At 45.2% G+C, this 18,021-nt stretch overlaps 1 protein-coding gene across 2 annotated transcripts in view; it reads left to right on the top strand.

The window, feature by feature from the left end:
* Positions 1 to 18,021, top strand: part of LOC137535979 (pancreatic triacylglycerol lipase-like) — a 54,285-nt gene that overhangs the window by 19,665 nt on the left and 16,599 nt on the right. For both annotated transcript variants that reach the window (XM_068257883.1, XM_068257884.1), the window contains exons 2-3: positions 11,240 to 11,288; positions 16,007 to 16,161. In XM_068257883.1, the coding sequence (XP_068113984.1) occupies positions 11,240 to 11,288; positions 16,007 to 16,161 (204 nt within the window). The remainder of the gene's footprint in view (positions 1 to 11,239; positions 11,289 to 16,006; positions 16,162 to 18,021) is intronic.

The raw sequence follows: 18,021 nt of genomic DNA on the forward strand, positions 1-18,021 counted from the left end.
TGTCCGGCGCCATGTATCGCCAGCTATGGACAGGCAGCCAACATGCCCTTCAAGGTCAGCTGCTGATGCCACCGTAATGCCATCACCCCAGGGGGGCTCAGCGGTTTTGAATTTTTTTAACGTGTGTACCTCAGATCGGAGCAAAGCCATCTGTTCACTCTGCCTCCAAAAATTGAGCCGTGGAAAGGCCAACACTCACGTAGGAACAAGTGCCATACGAAGGCACCTGGAGAAAAGTCACACACAGCTATGGGAAGAACACCTGAGGAAAAGCAGGACCCAAAAGACAAGCCACCCTCCTTCTCCTCTTCCTCCTTCAGGTTCAGCATCTTTCAGCCGCTTTCTCCCTTGCACCTTCACAGCCACCCTCCTCCACACCGCCTCTGCCCTTGAGCGGTTCCTGCTCCTCTGGCCACAGCAGTAGCCAGGTGTCCGTGAAGGAAGTCTTTGAACGGAAGAAGCCCATTTCTGCCAGTCACCCTCTTGCCCGGCGTCTGACAGCTGGCATGGCGGAACTATTAGCTCGCCAGCTATGACCATACAAGCTGGTGGAGTCAGAGGCTGTCCGTAAATTTGTGGCCATTGGAACACCGCAGTGGAAGATACCAGGCCGCAATTTTTTTTCACAAAAGGCCATACCCAAACTGTACCGTGCAGTTGAGAGGCAAGTGGTGTCATCTCTTGCGAAGAGCATTGGGTCAAGGGTCCACCTGACCACGGATGCCTGGTCTGCCAAGCACGGGCAGGGCCGCTACATTACGTTCACAGCCCATTGGGTCAACCTGGTGACCAATGGCAAGCAGGGAGTACGTGGCTGCGCAGCGGACCAACTTGTGACACCTACACGGCTTGCAGGTAGGCCTCCTGCCACCTCCTCTCCTTCTCCTCCTGCTACGTTCTCTTCGCTGTCATCCTCCTCCTCCTCCTTGGCTGAGTGGCGGTTCAACTCTAGCGGTGCTGCCATCTCCTCCTCTCCAGCTACACAGCCCCATTTCCCCAGAGCCTACGCTGCATGCGCGGTACGACGGTGTCACGCCATTTTAGACATGTCTTGCCTCAAAGCGGAGAGTCACACTGGACCAGCTCTCCTGGCTGCTCTTAACAAAGAGGTGGAGCAATGGCTGACCCTGCACCAGCTGGAGATCAGCAACGTGGTGTGTGACAACAGCAGAAATCTCCTTTCCGCATTGAATTTGGGAAAGCTGACCAATGTACCCTGCATGGCACATGTGCTGAACCTGGTTGTGCAAAGATTTGTCTCAAAGTATCCAGGCTTAGAGGACGTCCTGAAGCAGGCCAGGAAGTTGGGCATTTCAGGTGGTCTTACACGGCCACGGCACGCTTTGCGGACATTCAGCGGAGAAACAACTTGCCGGTGAGATGCCTCATTTGCGATAGCCCGACTCGCTGGAATTCCACCCTGCTCATGTTCTCTCGCCTGCTAGACCAGGAGAAAGCCGCCACCCAGTACCTGTATAATTACAGTAGAAGGACACAATCTGGGAAGATGGGGATGCTGTGGCCCAACAACTGGACACTGATGCGAAATGCATGCAGGACCATGGAGCTGTTTGAGGAGGTGACCAACCTGGTGAGTCGCGCTGAAGGCACCATCAGCGACTTGATCCCCTACGCTTACTTCCTGGAGCGTGCCGTGCGTTGAGTGGTAGATGAAGCTGTGGAGGAGTGTGAACAGGAACAGTTACGGCAGGAGAAGTCGTGGGAGCGATTTTCATCCGAACCAGATGTTCCTCGACACCTGCGGCAGCACAGAGGGGGGAGGAGGAGGAGTCGTGTGGGGAAGGAGAGGAGTCAGACTCGGATGAGGAAGGTGTTTCTGTGGAGGAGGAGGAAGAGGCGGCGGCAGAAGAACAACCGCAGCAGCCACCACAGGGGGCTTCTGCTGCTCCACGTTTCCGTGGTATTGTTCGTGGCTAGGGGGAGGGAGAGGACTTGCGTGACGTCACTGAGGAGGAGCAAGAGGAGATGGAGAGTACGTCTGGATCCAACTTTTTGCAGATGGCCTCTTTCATGTTTACCAAACACACAAAGGGAAATACTCACTTCCCAAACAGTTCTCTGCTGCTTATATAAAGCCTGCAGGCTGCTTATAAGCCAATAAGAAGTGCACACACGTTACACCTAGACTGCAGTAATCAATCAAGCAGAGGCTGAGCAAATTCAGCCAGTCGTTGGAGAGGGTTTCAGTTGCATATAGACAATGGCTATATGGCCAGCAGGGGGCACCCGCGTGGAGGATAATCCCTCTCATCTGCCCCCCTCCTAACTAAACTGCATGGGAATCTACAATAAAATTAAAAACAAAAGGTCTCTTTCATGTTTTCCAGCCTGTTGAGGGACCCCCGTATCAAAAAACTCAAGGGGAATGACCTGTACCGGGTGGCCACGCTGCTAGACCCTCGGTACAGGCACAAAGTGGCGTGCCTGTTACCAACTCAACACAAGGCGGAAAGGATGCAGCACTTGCATAACAAGCTGGCAATGATGCTGTACAATGCTTTTAAGGGTGATGTGACAGTACAACGCAATAAAGGTACCACTGGCAGTAATCCTCCTCCTCCTCCCAAGTCCACGCAGGCAAGGACAGGACGCTCCAGCGATCTCAGGGTGATGTCGGACATGCGGGCATTCTTTAGTCCAACGCCTCGCCGTAGCCCTTCCGGATCCACCCTCCACCAACGCCTGGACCGGCAGGTAGCCGACTACCTGGCCTTAACTGTGGATGTAGACACTGCGAGCAGCGATGATGAACCCTTGGTCTACTGGGTGCGCAGGCTTGACCTGTGGCCAGAGCTGTCCCAATTTTCCATCCAAATTCACTCTTGCCCTGCCGCAAGTGTCCTGTCAGAAAGTACCTTCAGTGCAGCTGGAGGCATTGTCACTTAGAAGAGAAGTCGCTTAAGTCACAACAGTGTTCAGTACCTCACCTTTATCAAAATGAATGAGGCATGGATCCCGGAGGACTACTGCCCGACCGAAGACTAAGTCAATCCCCACACATAGCATCTCTGCCTGCAGACCGCTTGACTGCCTTCTCCGCCACCACCAACAGGGTCCAGGACTCTAGGCGGATTCCTGAATTTTTAAGGCCGCTGCTAGCAACGGCCGCTATACTAATTTTTCTGCTGCGTGTACATGCCTGCCTAATTTTTCTGGCTGCACTGCGGGCGGCTGCAACAAAAAAAAAAGGCATGTACATGTGCCCATCCCACTTCATGATCATTACCTTGCCGCTGTGAAGGGGCTTGCGTATCACAATGAAGCAATGACCGCCGGCTATATGAGTGTCTCGGGTGGGGGTGGCACACCAAAGATAATAATGTCGTTGTTTCATTGTGGTCAGACCAAATTTGATCAGCTGGACAGTCACTGTTCTGTCATTCAGCTACATCAGCCGGGCGACCATATGGGCTGAAAAGCCACCATCACCTGCACTCTCGTCATGGTGCGCACCAGTCCAGCACGGCCGTCACTACACACACGGCTGTTTGCAGTCACTGCATACCTTTCACTGCATCTGTGACTGCACATTGTATTATACCTGGCAGTCAGTGCATACCTTGCACTTGAATGGATGGCAGACTTGTCCTCCATAACTGATTCCTGTGAAAGGCAAGTGGTTTCATCTTTGTCTGCCATAACAGATTCTCGTTAAAGGATTTAAAGTGAATTCATTTCAAAAACAGCAGGTCCCATATTGTTATTTTTGGTCACTACCTCGGGCGGGCATGCCATGCCTGCTGCCTTCCTTGCCTGGATGTGTGGTGGTAGCCATTTCTTAGGCTCCAACTTCGGAACGGAATAGAAACCGGATTCCCCGGCCATTACCCGTGGTCAGTCACCATGGTACTGAGAAAATGGTACCATCTACAGTTTCACACAATTGAAAAAATTGCAGACTTGCCCTCCATAAAATAATTCTTGGCAAATGCTTTCGACTTGGTTTGTCTTCCGCTGGGTCAAGGGTCCATCTGACCACAGATGCCTGGTCTGCAAAGCACGGTCAGGGCAGGTACAGCATGGGTCTCAGCAGGCTCCCACTTCGGACCGGAATCGAACCTTTATTCCCCGGCCATTACCCGTGATGACAATAGCAGACATGCCCTCCATAACTGATTCTCGTTAAAGGATTTAAAGTCAATTCATTTCAAAAACAGCAGGGCCTCCCGAGTCCCGTATTGTTATTTTTGGTCACTACCTCGGGGCGAGCGTGCCTGCTGTCCTCCTTGCCTGGATGTGTGCTGGTAGCCGACCGTTTGTTAGGCTACAACTCCAGACCGGAATCACACCAGGAAGGGTTCCCCCGCCATTTCCCTTGGTCACAATGCCAGACTTGCCCTCGATAATAGATTCTCGTTGCAGGTACTGAACAGCAAGTAGAAAATGTAATGTCAAAAAAAATGGATGTAAGCTTTAACAATGGTAGAGAAAGAACCATCAAAAGTTGATAAGGCAGACAGACATTACCTAACCAGACATCACTGAGTGAGGAAGAGCAATCTCGCCATGGTGCGCACTGTGCACTGTGCAGTAGTCCACCACGGCCGTCACAACACAGACAGCTGTTTGCAGTGCATTACACAGTGAGTTTGGTGTGTCAGTGTGAAGCAGTACACTAATTACACTCCCTGATTGATGTATATGTTACGGCCAGAACCCGAAGTCTGGCCACTTCGGGTTCTGGCCGGTCAGAATGCGAAGTGGCCGGCTCATGCGGCCAAAGTAAGAAATGTGTGTGATTATCGGACTTTGGCCGGCCAGAACGCGTTGTGATTTCACCCGGCCGGCCAAGTCCCGAAGTCCCCCTTACTGCCGGCCAGCTGCTCTCCTCTCCCCACCGCCAGAAATCTCAGCTCCCCTCTCCTCCCCCGCTACTCAGACCTCCGATCAGGGCGACCGCACCAGCGAGGCAGAGAAAGGCAGAGCAGCTGCCAGCTCACGCGAGACCCGCAGGACCCGAACACTTCAATGCAGAAGTGTCATTGAACACTTCCGCATATGAAGTGTATGGGTCCGGGCGGGTAGCGAGTGCGCTGCGCTGCTCTGCCTTTCTCCACCTCTCTGGTCGCCCTGATTGGAGGTCTGCAGCAAAGCTCCCCCAGCCCAGCAAATCACCCCCAGCTATGCAAGGCACCCAGCAAAGCCCATAGCCCCCCCCCCCCCCCCGACCATGCATTTCCAGCCATCAAATACACCCCAGCCATGCATAGCCCCCCAGCAAAGCACCCACAGCCATGCATAGCCCCCCAGCAAAGCACCCACAGCCATGCATAGCCCCCCAGCAAAGCACCCACAGCCATGCACAGCCCCCCAGCAAAGCACCCCTAGCCACGCACAGCCCCCCAGAAAAGCACCCACAGCCATGCACAGCCCCCCAGAAAAGCACCCACAGCCACGCACAGCCCCCCAGAAAAGCACCCACAGCCACCCACAGCCCCCCAGAAAAGCACCTGCATTTATGCATAGCCCCCCAGCAAAGACACCTCCCCGAAGCCATGCACAGCCCCCCAGCAAAGCACCCCCAGCCATGCATAGCCCCCCAGCAAAGCACCCACAGCCACGCACAGCCCCCCAGAAAAGCACCTGCATTTATGCAAAGCACCCAGCAAAGACACCTCCCTGAAGCCATGCACAGCCCCCCAGCAAAGCACCCCCAGCCATGCACAGCCCCCGAGCAAAGCACCCCCAGCCATGCACAGCCCCCCAGCAAAGCACCCACAGCCATGCAAAGTGCCCAGCAAAGCACCCAGAAAAGCCCCCTTCATCTATGACTAATCACCACTGTAATTTGATCTCTCCCCTGTGTCACCTGACTGCCACAGCAGAGCAGCTAATTTAAAAGCACAGGATGTTATCAATATGTCTGCTCCCAAGAAAGCAGGATGTAGACACACTGCCGATTTATTGCAGGATTTGTATCAGCTGTAACTAAGAAATGCTTTTCTTTAAAAAGATTATTATGCTGCATCTTTCAGAGCAGAGAGGAAGTTCCGAGTGCCATTCACGGTGCTGGACAGGACCCAGGATGTTCTGGGATTTGTGCGTTTTGGACTTTGGCCGACTGACTTTGGCCGTTTCTAGAACTGGCCGGCCAATGTCAGAAATTCCCAGCATTTTGGACTTTGGCCGACGTCAAATCGGCCAGTTCTAGAAACGGCCGGCCAATTCTAGAATTGGCCGATTTCTGGTTTTGGCCATAACATATACACATGCAAGATGTTTGAAAGCAATTTAGGCCTGCAATTTAGCATTCAATGTGATTTCTGCCCTTAAAACGCTGCTTTGCGTCAAATCCAGATTTTCCCCCAGGACTTTTGGCATGTATACCACTCCGCCACTTGGGGGTCCAGGTGTTAGACCCCTTGAAACAAGTGTTTCTAGTTTTCCAAGTTCACCTCCCCATTGAAGTCTATTGCGGTTCGCGAACTTTTTCGCGAACTGAACCTTCAGCGGAGGTTCCGAACCGAAAATCGGAGGTTCGTGACATCTCTAGCGGTGTCATGCTTGTGCTCACTCGTATTCGTGATCAGGGGTATCCGAACAACCCTGGGTATTACCAGCTGTGATAAATTTAAGAATGTAAATCAGGTTGAGGAAAGCTTTTACAATATACGGACAATGATAGATAATATCCCCTGCACTCAGACGATGTTCTCTGCCAGGAAAGAGCTTTATTGCAGTCATTTCTTATCAGTGAGGATTACGCTATAATACCGTAAGTCCTGACTAGAGAGAATCTGTCATTTACATACCTTAATGTTTAACTCTTAGGAAGAAAAAGAAAAAAACAGAACACTGCACATACACATCTCATCATGTCACATGTCTGCTTGGGTACACTTTAACTAGCACTTTAAGCTAAAATTCCAACCAATGCTTTGCCATGCATCCGAATTTGACATAGAAATCCCATGAAATGCACGTAATAACATAAAACATACAAACGAATTTGTAAATATCTCCCTGTCGACTTGCGATAAATCTCTCTTACTATTTCAGTAGCAACAGAACATTTAGTGTACAGTTCCACTTTAATATGTGAATAAACCTTCTCAACCATTATATCTTACTAGTCCAATAGGCGCGTTTCAAAAAAGGGTGCTAGAATGACCGATACTACGGTAGCGTAGTGGTTAGCACTCTCACCTTGCAGCGCTGGGTCCCTGGTTCAAAATCCAGGCAGGTCACTATTTGTATGGAGTTTGTATGTTCTCCCTGTGTCTGTGTGGGTTTCCTCTGGGCACTACGATTTCCTCTCACATCCCAAAAACCTGCAGATAAGTTAATTTGCTTCCCCCTAAATTGTCCATAGACTACAATACATACACTACATGATACATACATAGACTATGGTAATGATTAGATTGTGAGCTCCTCTAAGGGACAGTTAAGTGACAAGACCTTATACTCTGTAGAACGATGTGTAATGTGTTGGCGCTATATAAATACTAAATAATAATTATCCAGAGGCTTCTATTGAGGAAATATACATTTGGGGCACTTTTTTTCCACTACCGGTACACTTTAAATGACCACTTTCATGAAAAAAGTAAAATTTAAAATAGATGTAAACACAATCAAATAAGTGCACCTCTTCCAGAGTAAAATGAGCCATAAATTACTTTTCTCCTATGTTGCTGTCACTTCTAGTAGGTAGAAGAAATCTGACAGAACTGACAGGTTTTGGAGTAGCCTACCTTCTCATAGGGTTCTTAGGGTTTTCTTTATTTTCAAAAGCACTTAGTGAATGGCAGTTGCTCCGTCCAACTGTCAAAAAAGTGTGCAGCAAGCAGCGAGTCTGGCCAGCATCTTTGTATAAATCCTTTTCAGGGAGTGTCTTTATAAACAATAAAGGCCATGCTGAGAATCCCCCATGAAGAGATGGAGTAGCCCAAAACCTGTTGGTTCTGTCAGATTTCTACTACCTACTGAGGGCCCGTTTCCACTATCGCGAATCCGCATGCGTTGCCCGCATGCGGATTCGCACAGTCAGTACAAGTGGATGGGACTGTTTCCACTTGTGCGTTTCCCCGCACGTTTTTCTGTGCAGAAAAAATCTGCAGGGTAGGGCCCTCAGAATTCGCCTGCGTGTGGAATGCAGGCGAATCGCACGCAATGTATTTAATAGGGAAATCGCATGCGTTTTCCCCATGCGTTTTTTGCCGCGATTTCGCATAGGTATTAATGTTAATTTACACAGGCAGTGACATGGTTAAATTCGCATACAGCCTTACCTATGCGAAATCGCGGCAAAAAACGCATGCGGAATCGCACCCGCATGCGATTTGCCTGCGGTGATTCGCTGGCGATTCCGCAACGCTATAGTGGAAACGGGCCCTAAAAGTGACAGCAACATAGGAGAAAGGTAACTTGTGGCTCATTTTACTCTGGAAGAAATGTACTTCTAATTTGTATGTGATTTTTGCGAGAGTGGTCCTTTAAGAACAGTCAGCATATTTCAAATAATATAACAAATGGAGATTTTTATTTTGTTATTGTAGTTTGTTATCTGTTCTTTTTCTATATCAGATCAAAAATTATCTCTTCTATCTTCTGTATCTGATCCTGGCATTGTAACAAACTCATATTTGCAGTAACAGTTGATGCTTTTTAATGATTTATAAGAGAATCATTCTGTGTTGCCTCCGCCCTCCTAAGAGAGGGTGTCCATATATACATTGGGAAGTCTGGCAGCTGTCTGCAGCTCAGCAGAGGTGAAGGTAAGTCTAGAGCACTTCAGATGTGACCCTGCAGAGACAAAAATGCAGCAATAGGACAGCGATCGGTAAAGCTAGCAAAGTCAGACTTCTAGGCTTAAATCCCCAATTCCATGATGATTGTACACTAAATGTAACAAAGCCAGAACAATACAAAAGTTTAGAAGTGGCACTGGCCACCAAGATAGGTGAATTCAGATGTGATTATTGTGATGTGTTGAACTTGGTGCATCTAATGCTGGGAACACACTGAGACATTTAGATGGCTCGATAGATAATTTCCGACATGTTCGATGCCCGAACGTTTCTGCGCTCGATTCAGCATGGAGGACAATGGGAAAAGATAAGAAAAACAAGCGGAAGACAAGAGAATCGCCTGCAGATTCGAGCACGGAAAATGATCGGGCGCGGAATCGAGCGGCAAAATCGAGCCTTGTATGCCTAGCATACAAGGCAAAGGGATAGTATCTTTCTTTCTGTCTTTCTTAGTGATGAGCCAAAATTCAGCTTTTTCATAATTACCCATCGCAATTATGACACAAAATTGTAATTGTAAAATTGTAGTTGTCCTATGTTTTCTATTTATATATTTGCCTCTATCTATCTATCTATCTATCTATCTATCTATCTATCTATCTATCTATCTATCTATCTAATCTGTCTTAGTGATGAGCCAAAATGTAGCTTTTTCATAATTACCCATTGCAATTAGCAATAATAACCCGAAATTTTGATTTGTACGTTTCTGAAAAGTTGTAATTCATTTAGGCGTAATTTGTAATGTCTCATCATAATTTAAACCGTAATTTTGTGTTCAGTTTTGTGTTACTCATAACCATGTAGCTAGCGCTAGGCTAGCTACATGGTTTAAAAAAAAAATCCAAAAATACTGCTGCGCCGCCACCCTGGCGATCTTAATAGAACGCCAGGGTGGTTAAGTCTAATTACACATTTTCAGAACTATTCTAGGGGCAGGGAGTTTTTTTTTTTATCTTCTTAATTTAGAAGATTGAAAACAATTAGGAGTCAAATTAGGAGGAGAAATCAGGTTACTATATAGTGCTGACACCTTCTGCAGTGCTTTACAGGGTTTATCGAACAATTCATGTCATTAACTGTCCCTCAGAAAAGTCACTATTTAAAGGAACACTATCGATTCACATATTTTTTTCAATTGAGATAGGAATTGTTTGGGAAGTGCTGCTAAGTACTGGTGTATACATTTCACTGCTTATCTGTTTGTTTACTGTTATCTAATTCCTTTCCCATATTTCTGATGGTAGTCTTCTGAAATTCTGAGGGCAGACTAAGCCATGAGGGGAGGGGGGAAATTCTCTCACAGTGTATCTGTTAACTCTGTGTGTGCAGAGAGCTCAGTCAGAGACAGGCAGAGCTTTCTCTCACAGAGAGCAGAGGAAATGTATGTTATGTGCAACATAAACATTTGTAATACTGTAGTGGGTGAAACCTGATACCTGTTTTCAAATAATCTGCTTCAGTATTACACTGTTCTTAGCATGTCAGACTGCAGAGCTTCATACCTCTGCAAATGAGACATTCCAAACGTAGCTAAAATCTACACACAATGAATTAAAGCTTTTGCCTCTGATATTTAACACGATATGTAGAAAAATGTTTACTCAGCTACTTAGACATTATTTGTACCTTCTCATTTTAGAACACTTGGGCATTGATAGTATATCGACTGCATCCTAGAGCCACTACTTTTTTTGCTGAGAGGCCAATAAACTCAACATATTTATGTTTTTGAGATGTGGGAGGGAATCGGAGCATCCATAGGAAACCCACGGAAACAGAGCAGATTTATAGACTCCTTGCAGATACACTGTAATGTTCTCCATCAGATTACTTATTACATTTAAATTAAATTATTATTCATGATTACATTTAAATGTATATTCAAAGCAGAGAATGTTTTTTATAAACACTTCAAATCTTATTATTTGTCTTGTTCTTGAGGAGTTACATTCTGATTCTTAACTTCTTTTTCTCCCGTTGAGTGCCTTCATATTGCCTTGCAATCTATTTAGAGAGTCTATAAGTTAAAGGACACCTGAAGTGAGAGGTATATGGAGGCTGCCATATTTATTTAGTTTTAAGCAATACTAGTTACCTGGCAGCCCTGCTAATCTATTTGGATGCAGTATTGTCTGAATCAAACACCTGAAACAAGCATGCAGCCAATCTTGTCAGATTTGACAATAATGTCAGAAACGCCTAATCTTCTGCATGCTTGTTAAGGCTACAGTATATGGCTAAAACAATTAGTGGCAGATGATCAGCAAGATAGCCAGGCAACATGTATTGCTTAAAAGGAAATAAATATAGCAGTCTCCATATCCCTATCACTTCAGTTGTCCTTTAAGTTGCCTTTATAACCAGCGTCCTGTAAAATATTGAAAACCTGAGAAAAATACACCAACAATTCACGCCTTTTGTAAATGGGCCTTTTAATCTGTACAGTATTCTTGTTCTTACAGATGTGGCTGTCCTGGATAATCGGTGTCGTGTTCCTGGGTGCTGTTAAAGGTAGACAACAATATGCTAACATTTGTAAAGCACTTTGCTTTTGTAGGATTCAAAGCACAGCCATGATCTACTACCCCTTCTATGTTGTAGTCAGTTTAGGGAGGAAGTCATTGAACCTACCAGTGTGTATGTTTTTGGGATGTGGGCGGAAACCACAGTACAAGGGAAAGATCAAACATGTTTTTCTCTCTTCTGCATTCCCTACTGTAAATTGTAGTCATTAGGGCTAATTCACACTGTTAGAGCTTTTTAAGTGCTAATGATTTGACAAGATCTTTCTAATGCAATGCTATGGGGCATTTTTAGAAAATCACAACGCGCTTAGAAAAGCTCTTGTAGTGTGAACTAGCCAGGTGTTGTAATTGGCAAATTTTATGGACAGATGCTGTAAACTGAATGGAATGCATTTTTGCAGATATTACGGATTTGAAACTCTGTGTATGCATAATTATGCAAAGGGTTAATGGCGTGTGCTGTTTGCAGTTTGGTCACACCCCTAGCACATTTCCCCAGTTTAGATATCATTAATGGTAGGGCATGAGTCTCTGTGTTTTGTTACTATATGTTGTGTAAACCCTGAGGGCAGGTATAATCTCTGCTAGCCCTGTTAAGACTACTGGCACATTGGTAAGCCTTTTTATTATTTATTAGGGACGGTCGGAAATGCCCATTTCCCATTCCGCGGAAATTCCAAATTTCACCCATGCCAATTTCCGTTTTTCCGTTTTCGGTTTTTCCAATTTTCAAGGAAAAGATTGTCATTTTTTTTTCATCAGATAATGCAAAAAATGTACAAAAAAAACAAAAAACTGGAAATCGAAAAAAAAAAAATTGGAAAAAATGGAACATCAGTCTTATGATTGCTATATATACTTGCATATAAGCCTAATTTTTCAGCATAAAAAAATGTGCTGAAAAGTTGCCCCCTCGGCGTATATATGCAAGTCAGTGGAGCAAAACAGATGGTGGAGCAGGTTTTGTTAATGACAGAGGAGCGTAAGGATTGTGCGCTAGTGATCCTGCTCTTGCCAGCTGCCTCCCTGCTGTGTCCATGCCCACCATCCCCGCAACATGGTGTACAGAGTGCGCTGTTCAAGAATACCTGTGTCCCCCGGCATGTGGAGCGGAGTGTACAAGCAACATGTCAACGTGCTATGATCAGGGATTCTTCCTTTATGACAATCGCTGTGTCTCATATCTATACCACCATCTAGTGGCTTCTTGAGACAAACCTGTATGATCCTGGGGCACATCTAGCTATGGGGAAGGGGGCTGACTTGTACTGGGGGAACAACTGTCTACTGGGGAGTGGACTTATACGTGAGTCAATCACTTTTTCCTGGTTTTTGAGGGAAAAGTGGTTACCTTGGCTTATACATTTTTTGCAGAAAAATACAGCATTCTACCTCTGTCTTTAAATGGAATGCAATTTACCTGCTGTTATGCAGTGAATCTGTAGGTACAGTATGTATGAGTGTGAGAAGGGTACATAATTACTGATGTTTGTTGTATGCCCAATGCCTTATTAGCTTTTTCACCAATTTTAAATTAATTTAATGCCTGTGCGTGGGTGTATGTGTGTGTGCTGGTGGGGTGGAGAGAATTGGGTTGGGTTTAGTGATAGGGGACTGGTAACTACAGCTAAAGCCTTGTACACATGCCTGACTTAAAGTGGATCCGAGATAAACTTTTACTCATTGCATAATTGTGTTCCTTTCATATCGTTTATAGGGCATTCCTCAAGCCAAATACTTTTTTTGTTTTGTTTTAATACTCTAATTCCCTATAAACTAAACAAGCCTCGCCCACAGCTCCTTTTGTGTCTTGGCACTGTAGCAAGGGCTTATGGGAGCTTAGTCTGGGCAGGAGGAGGAGGAGGTTACTAGCCATTGATTTCAGAGGCAGAGTGGAGGAGGGAGGAGAAGAGAGGACTGAATTTACACACAGGCAAGCTGATAGCATCTCCAGCCCTCAGCCTGTGACAATGTGACAAACAGAACATGACTGCCCTCATTGTATCACAGGAATAAATAGTCATATTCTGTTGAAGCAGTTTGCAGCTAGATATGCTGTGTAAACTCTAAACTATCTAAACTTTAGATAAGATATATAGACAAGTTACTTGTTATAGTTAGTTTTTCCTCTCGGATCTGCTTTAAGTTGGCTGAGGGGACTGATGTTGACCACCCCAGCTGACAGTCAGGCGTGTGTACTGCCCCCGACGCCCAACCCGAGAGCGATCTGCTAGATAGATCTACTCAACCCCAGGAACTATCCCATTGTTCACGCCGCTACCCCGTTCACCGTGTGACATCACACATGCGCCGCTTGTCATCCCCGCCCTCCCACATAGCAACATAGCGCATCATCAGTTACACAGTTAACGCGTGTGTGCAGCAGGGCTCAGTGATGTCGCCCAAGGGGATCATGTGTTTCTCCCCACAGGGAGACAAAGGTCAATGTGTATGAGTTTTAAGAGAAACCTGCACTATTGTTGTGTTCTATTTGGCTTGGGTGGTGGGCTACCAAAACATCTGGCAGAGGACCCCTATGCAGTAGCAATAGGGGGTTAAGTGGTAGCGACCGCATCAGGGCTCATGGGCCAGAGAGGCCCTGTAGGGCCCTTCCTCAACTGCAGTATTAGCTCTTTATTGGTCCTGTGCTTGTAATAATCACTTCTATACATGCTTTGAATATTAATAATTATTAACAAACTGTCCCCCATCCCCTTCTTGCACCTCTGAGTGACACTGTGGTTGTCTTTGGCAGGTTTTGGTGCGCTATATCAATTTCTATGTATAGAGTGCTTGTGGGACCCCTATGTAAAACTTGCACTGGGGCCCATAGCTCCTTAGCTACGCCACTGCCCCTATGCTTTTTTTCCCCATCATTTGAAAACAATAGGATCAGAGAACTACATTAAATAGCATGTGGTGTTGAGTGTTATTACACTGTTATCTGTTCCTCCATTGTCGTCTGGTACTTCAATTACCACCTGTATGCCGATGACACCCAGATATACCTCCACACCCCAGATCTCTCCTCCTCTACCATGGACAAAGTCTCCGCCTGCCTCACATCCATTTCCTCCTGGATGGGCGCCAGGTTCCTGAAGCTTAATCTGGACAAGACTTAGCTTCTGATACTCCCACCCCGCACAGCTGCACCCCTCCCAGATCTACACATCACTATCGAAAATAGTACCATCCGCCCTACCTCCCAAGCCCGCTGTCTAGGCGTTACTCTAGACTCTGAACTTTCCTTTACACCCTACATACAAAGTTTTGCCCGATCCTGCAACTTCCACCTCCGCAAGATTTCCAAGATTCGCTCCTTCCTGTCCCCTGACACCACTAAACTCCTCATCCACGCCCTTGTCATCTCCTGCCTATACTACTGCAATTCTCTTTTGTCTGGCCTCCCCTCTAACCGTACTGCCCCACTTCAATCGGTAATGAATGCAGCAGCCGGACTAATACATTCTTCTCATCGCAGTGCGTCTACAACTCCGATTCTGTAAAGCCCTACACTGGCTCCCCATCAGCTTTAGGATCAATTTCAAAATCCTGTGCTTGGCCTACAAATCAGTGCACAAGACCTGTCCGACTTACATCTCTGATCTGGTCCACAGGCACATACCAGCCCGCCCCCTCCGATCCTCCAATGACCTGCACTTAGTTGCACCACGCATATCTCAGTCCCATGCACGATTGCAAGACTTCACTAGGGCTGCCCCCACTCTCTGGAACTCGCTCCCACCAGCCATCAGACTCGCCCCCACCTTTAATACCTTCAAACAAGCTCTCATGACTCACCTTTTCATGCTCGCATACCCCACTACACCAGCACCATAACACATTCTGTTAGACACCCTCTCAACAGATGCACCTTTTGTCTCCACCCCCACCCTTTAGATTGTAAGCCTCTGGCAGGGCCCTCCTCCCTAATGTATCCAGCTTGATTATGCAGTCTGTCAATCACCCCTCTTGTGGACTAGAACAGTCTCTATTTTGACCTATGACACTACTGTTATCAAATCATTTGCATGATCTTGTTTTGTTGTGAGTTTTCTGTATGTCCTACCTTGTATGTTACCCATTTATCTATTGTGCAGCGCTGCGTAATATGCTGGCGCTTTATAAATACAATAAATAATAATAATTACATTGGCTTTGACATGAGATAAATCTCTCATTAGCAATAATGAATGATACATCCAATGAGTTGTGCTGTCCTGTAGCAATATCTTCCTAAAACCTTACTGAATAATATTGAGCCAATGCCATGTAACCTCTAAGGTGACTCCAGAAAACCTTTAAAGCGGACCTGAACTCAAAATGTCCTCTCTGCTCTAAAAGATGCGCAACAGCATATTAAGCTTTAAAGAGAAATACTTTCTTTGTTACAGCTGATACAATTCCTAAAATAAATCTGCACTGTTTCCACTTTCTGATTCATAGAAGCACACATTTTTAACATCCTGAGCTTTCAAATGAGCTTATCTACCATGGCAGTCAGGTAACAAAGGGGAGAAATTAAATTACAATTTGTGATTAGACACAAATTAGGGGGAATTAGACAGGCTAAGCTCTCTAAATACATACAGGGTGCAATTCTCTGTTGTCCTTCTGTCCTGTACAAGAGTTCAGGCCCACTTTAATTCTCTTGTATGGTTGTGGTTGAACTAACCCATTAATATATACTCTGTAAACTTGCAGGCGCTGAGGTGTGCTATGACAGACTTGGTTGTTTTTCTGATGCCAAGCCCTATTCAGGCACTACCGAAAGACCACTTGCAAAGTTACCCTGGACCCCAGAAAAGATCAACACTCGATTCTTTCTCTACACCAGAAGCAACCAGAATAGCTACCAGGTGAGAAACCTTCAACTGCCTGTTGGAGGTTCAAAAGTACAACTTTATAAACTTTGTGGTGGCCATTCTATAATTCTCCCACTGTGGTTATTTAACTCTCTGAGAAGTAGTACAGTCCTCCAATACAGAAAGAACTGTGATACTGAGGGCCATATACACAGCTGATAAGTCTTAATGAAAATCAGTATTTTTAGGTTCAACATATTTGTGAAAGCTTCCAAAAAGTCAAATAAATCAATTTTTTTTTATGAATTACTGCCATTTCTTAAATACTTTTTCTCCTGAGTTTTCTCATATGAGATAATTTTACATCTTGTATTTAAAATAACTTTTCAGCATTTTATAATTGAAAATTATCAAAAAGTACTTGAAAAACTACTATTAAAAGTGAGTATTTTTTTGCTTGCTGGGGATTTAAAGCGGGATTGTCACCATGAAATCAAATTTCAACAGCAACTGGTCTGAGTGTATTAAGTGATACAGATGCTAATCCTGCATTCAAAACTTTCAAAACTTTTTCTGCTGTTATGATTTGGAGTTATACTTATCACATGGCCCTTTAGTAGTCAGTGCCAAACAGTTGCATGCTTGGGGTTCTTTTAATCTATAATATATTCCTCCTCTTCCATTTATTTCCCTGCCTAGCTGCTTATCTGAAACATGATCCCCTGCTAACTTGTGTTTACAAGCAAGGCTGAGGTGACTCAGCAATTGGAGGAGAAAATAAAACTAGAGGGCAGAAATGACATCAGGATTTAGCCTAAACTGTGGGCAAAAGACTTGGTTCCCACTAGGAACAGAATTCTCTTCATTTACAATATAACAGAGTTCCCCAACTCTGTCCTCAAGGCCCAACAACAGTGCATGTTTTGTGGAGGTACACAGAGGTAGGTAATCAGCTCTGCTAATACACTAATTACCCCACCTGTGCATGTTTGTGGTTTCCTGCAAAGCATGTACTGTTGGTGGGTCTTGAGGACAGGGTTGGGGAACTCTGCATAACATTCACTGAAATCGAAACGTGGACAGTACAATACATGTAGTATGTAAGTAGATCAAGTATTTATCTACTTATATATGTGTTTTTTTCCCTGGCATAGTATGGCTGATCCTACTGCTTTAAAATGCATTTTACTTACCAGTTGCTAAAATATCACCTGGGAGAAATCTCAAGTGAAAAAAAAGAATTGCATATGGGTCAAGGTGCAAAAATATAACCTAGGAGAAAACTTAAGAGAAAAAGAAAATTGGATCAGGCACTATCTGCCCCTTGAGATAACATGTCAAACCATTGAATACATCCACTGTTACCTCTTAACATTAGTGGATTTGTGCTGCACATTTTTTTTTTGCCTTCATGGGAACTGTTGCCTTGTGGGTGTTATCAACAATAAACACAGCACAAAGAGTTTCAGTATTTTTTAGTCTACTGTGAATGGTCAGTGCAGCCTGTCATGTGAAATAGTAAACAAATCACCTATACATGACTTTCATTACTACTTTGCTAAAGGAAGACATCAGTCCACTCTGAAGGGATATAGTGTAAACCGTTGTTTAAAATCTAAATAAGCTAGATAATCATTTATGCACAGGATAATCATTTATGCACATGACTAATATTGATGTGGACATCTGTGTATGCAGTATGTGGTTTTATTTTAAACTTTAGAAAATAAATTGTGGAGCAAAGTACATCCTAAGATTACTACATGGCAGTCGCCAGGCCGAGGCGAGAGGCTCCAGCCTCAGGGCACAGTGTAGGAGGGGGGCGCACAACTCACTCAGCTATCATCCCCCTATTGTGTTTGAAGCAGAGAGAAATAACAAAAGGGGATACATGGCAGTGACTGCAAGCCAGAT

Source organism: Hyperolius riggenbachi, chromosome 10 (genome assembly GCF_040937935.1).
Source record: "Hyperolius riggenbachi isolate aHypRig1 chromosome 10, aHypRig1.pri, whole genome shotgun sequence".
Lineage (NCBI taxonomy): Eukaryota > Metazoa > Chordata > Amphibia > Anura > Hyperoliidae > Hyperolius > Hyperolius riggenbachi.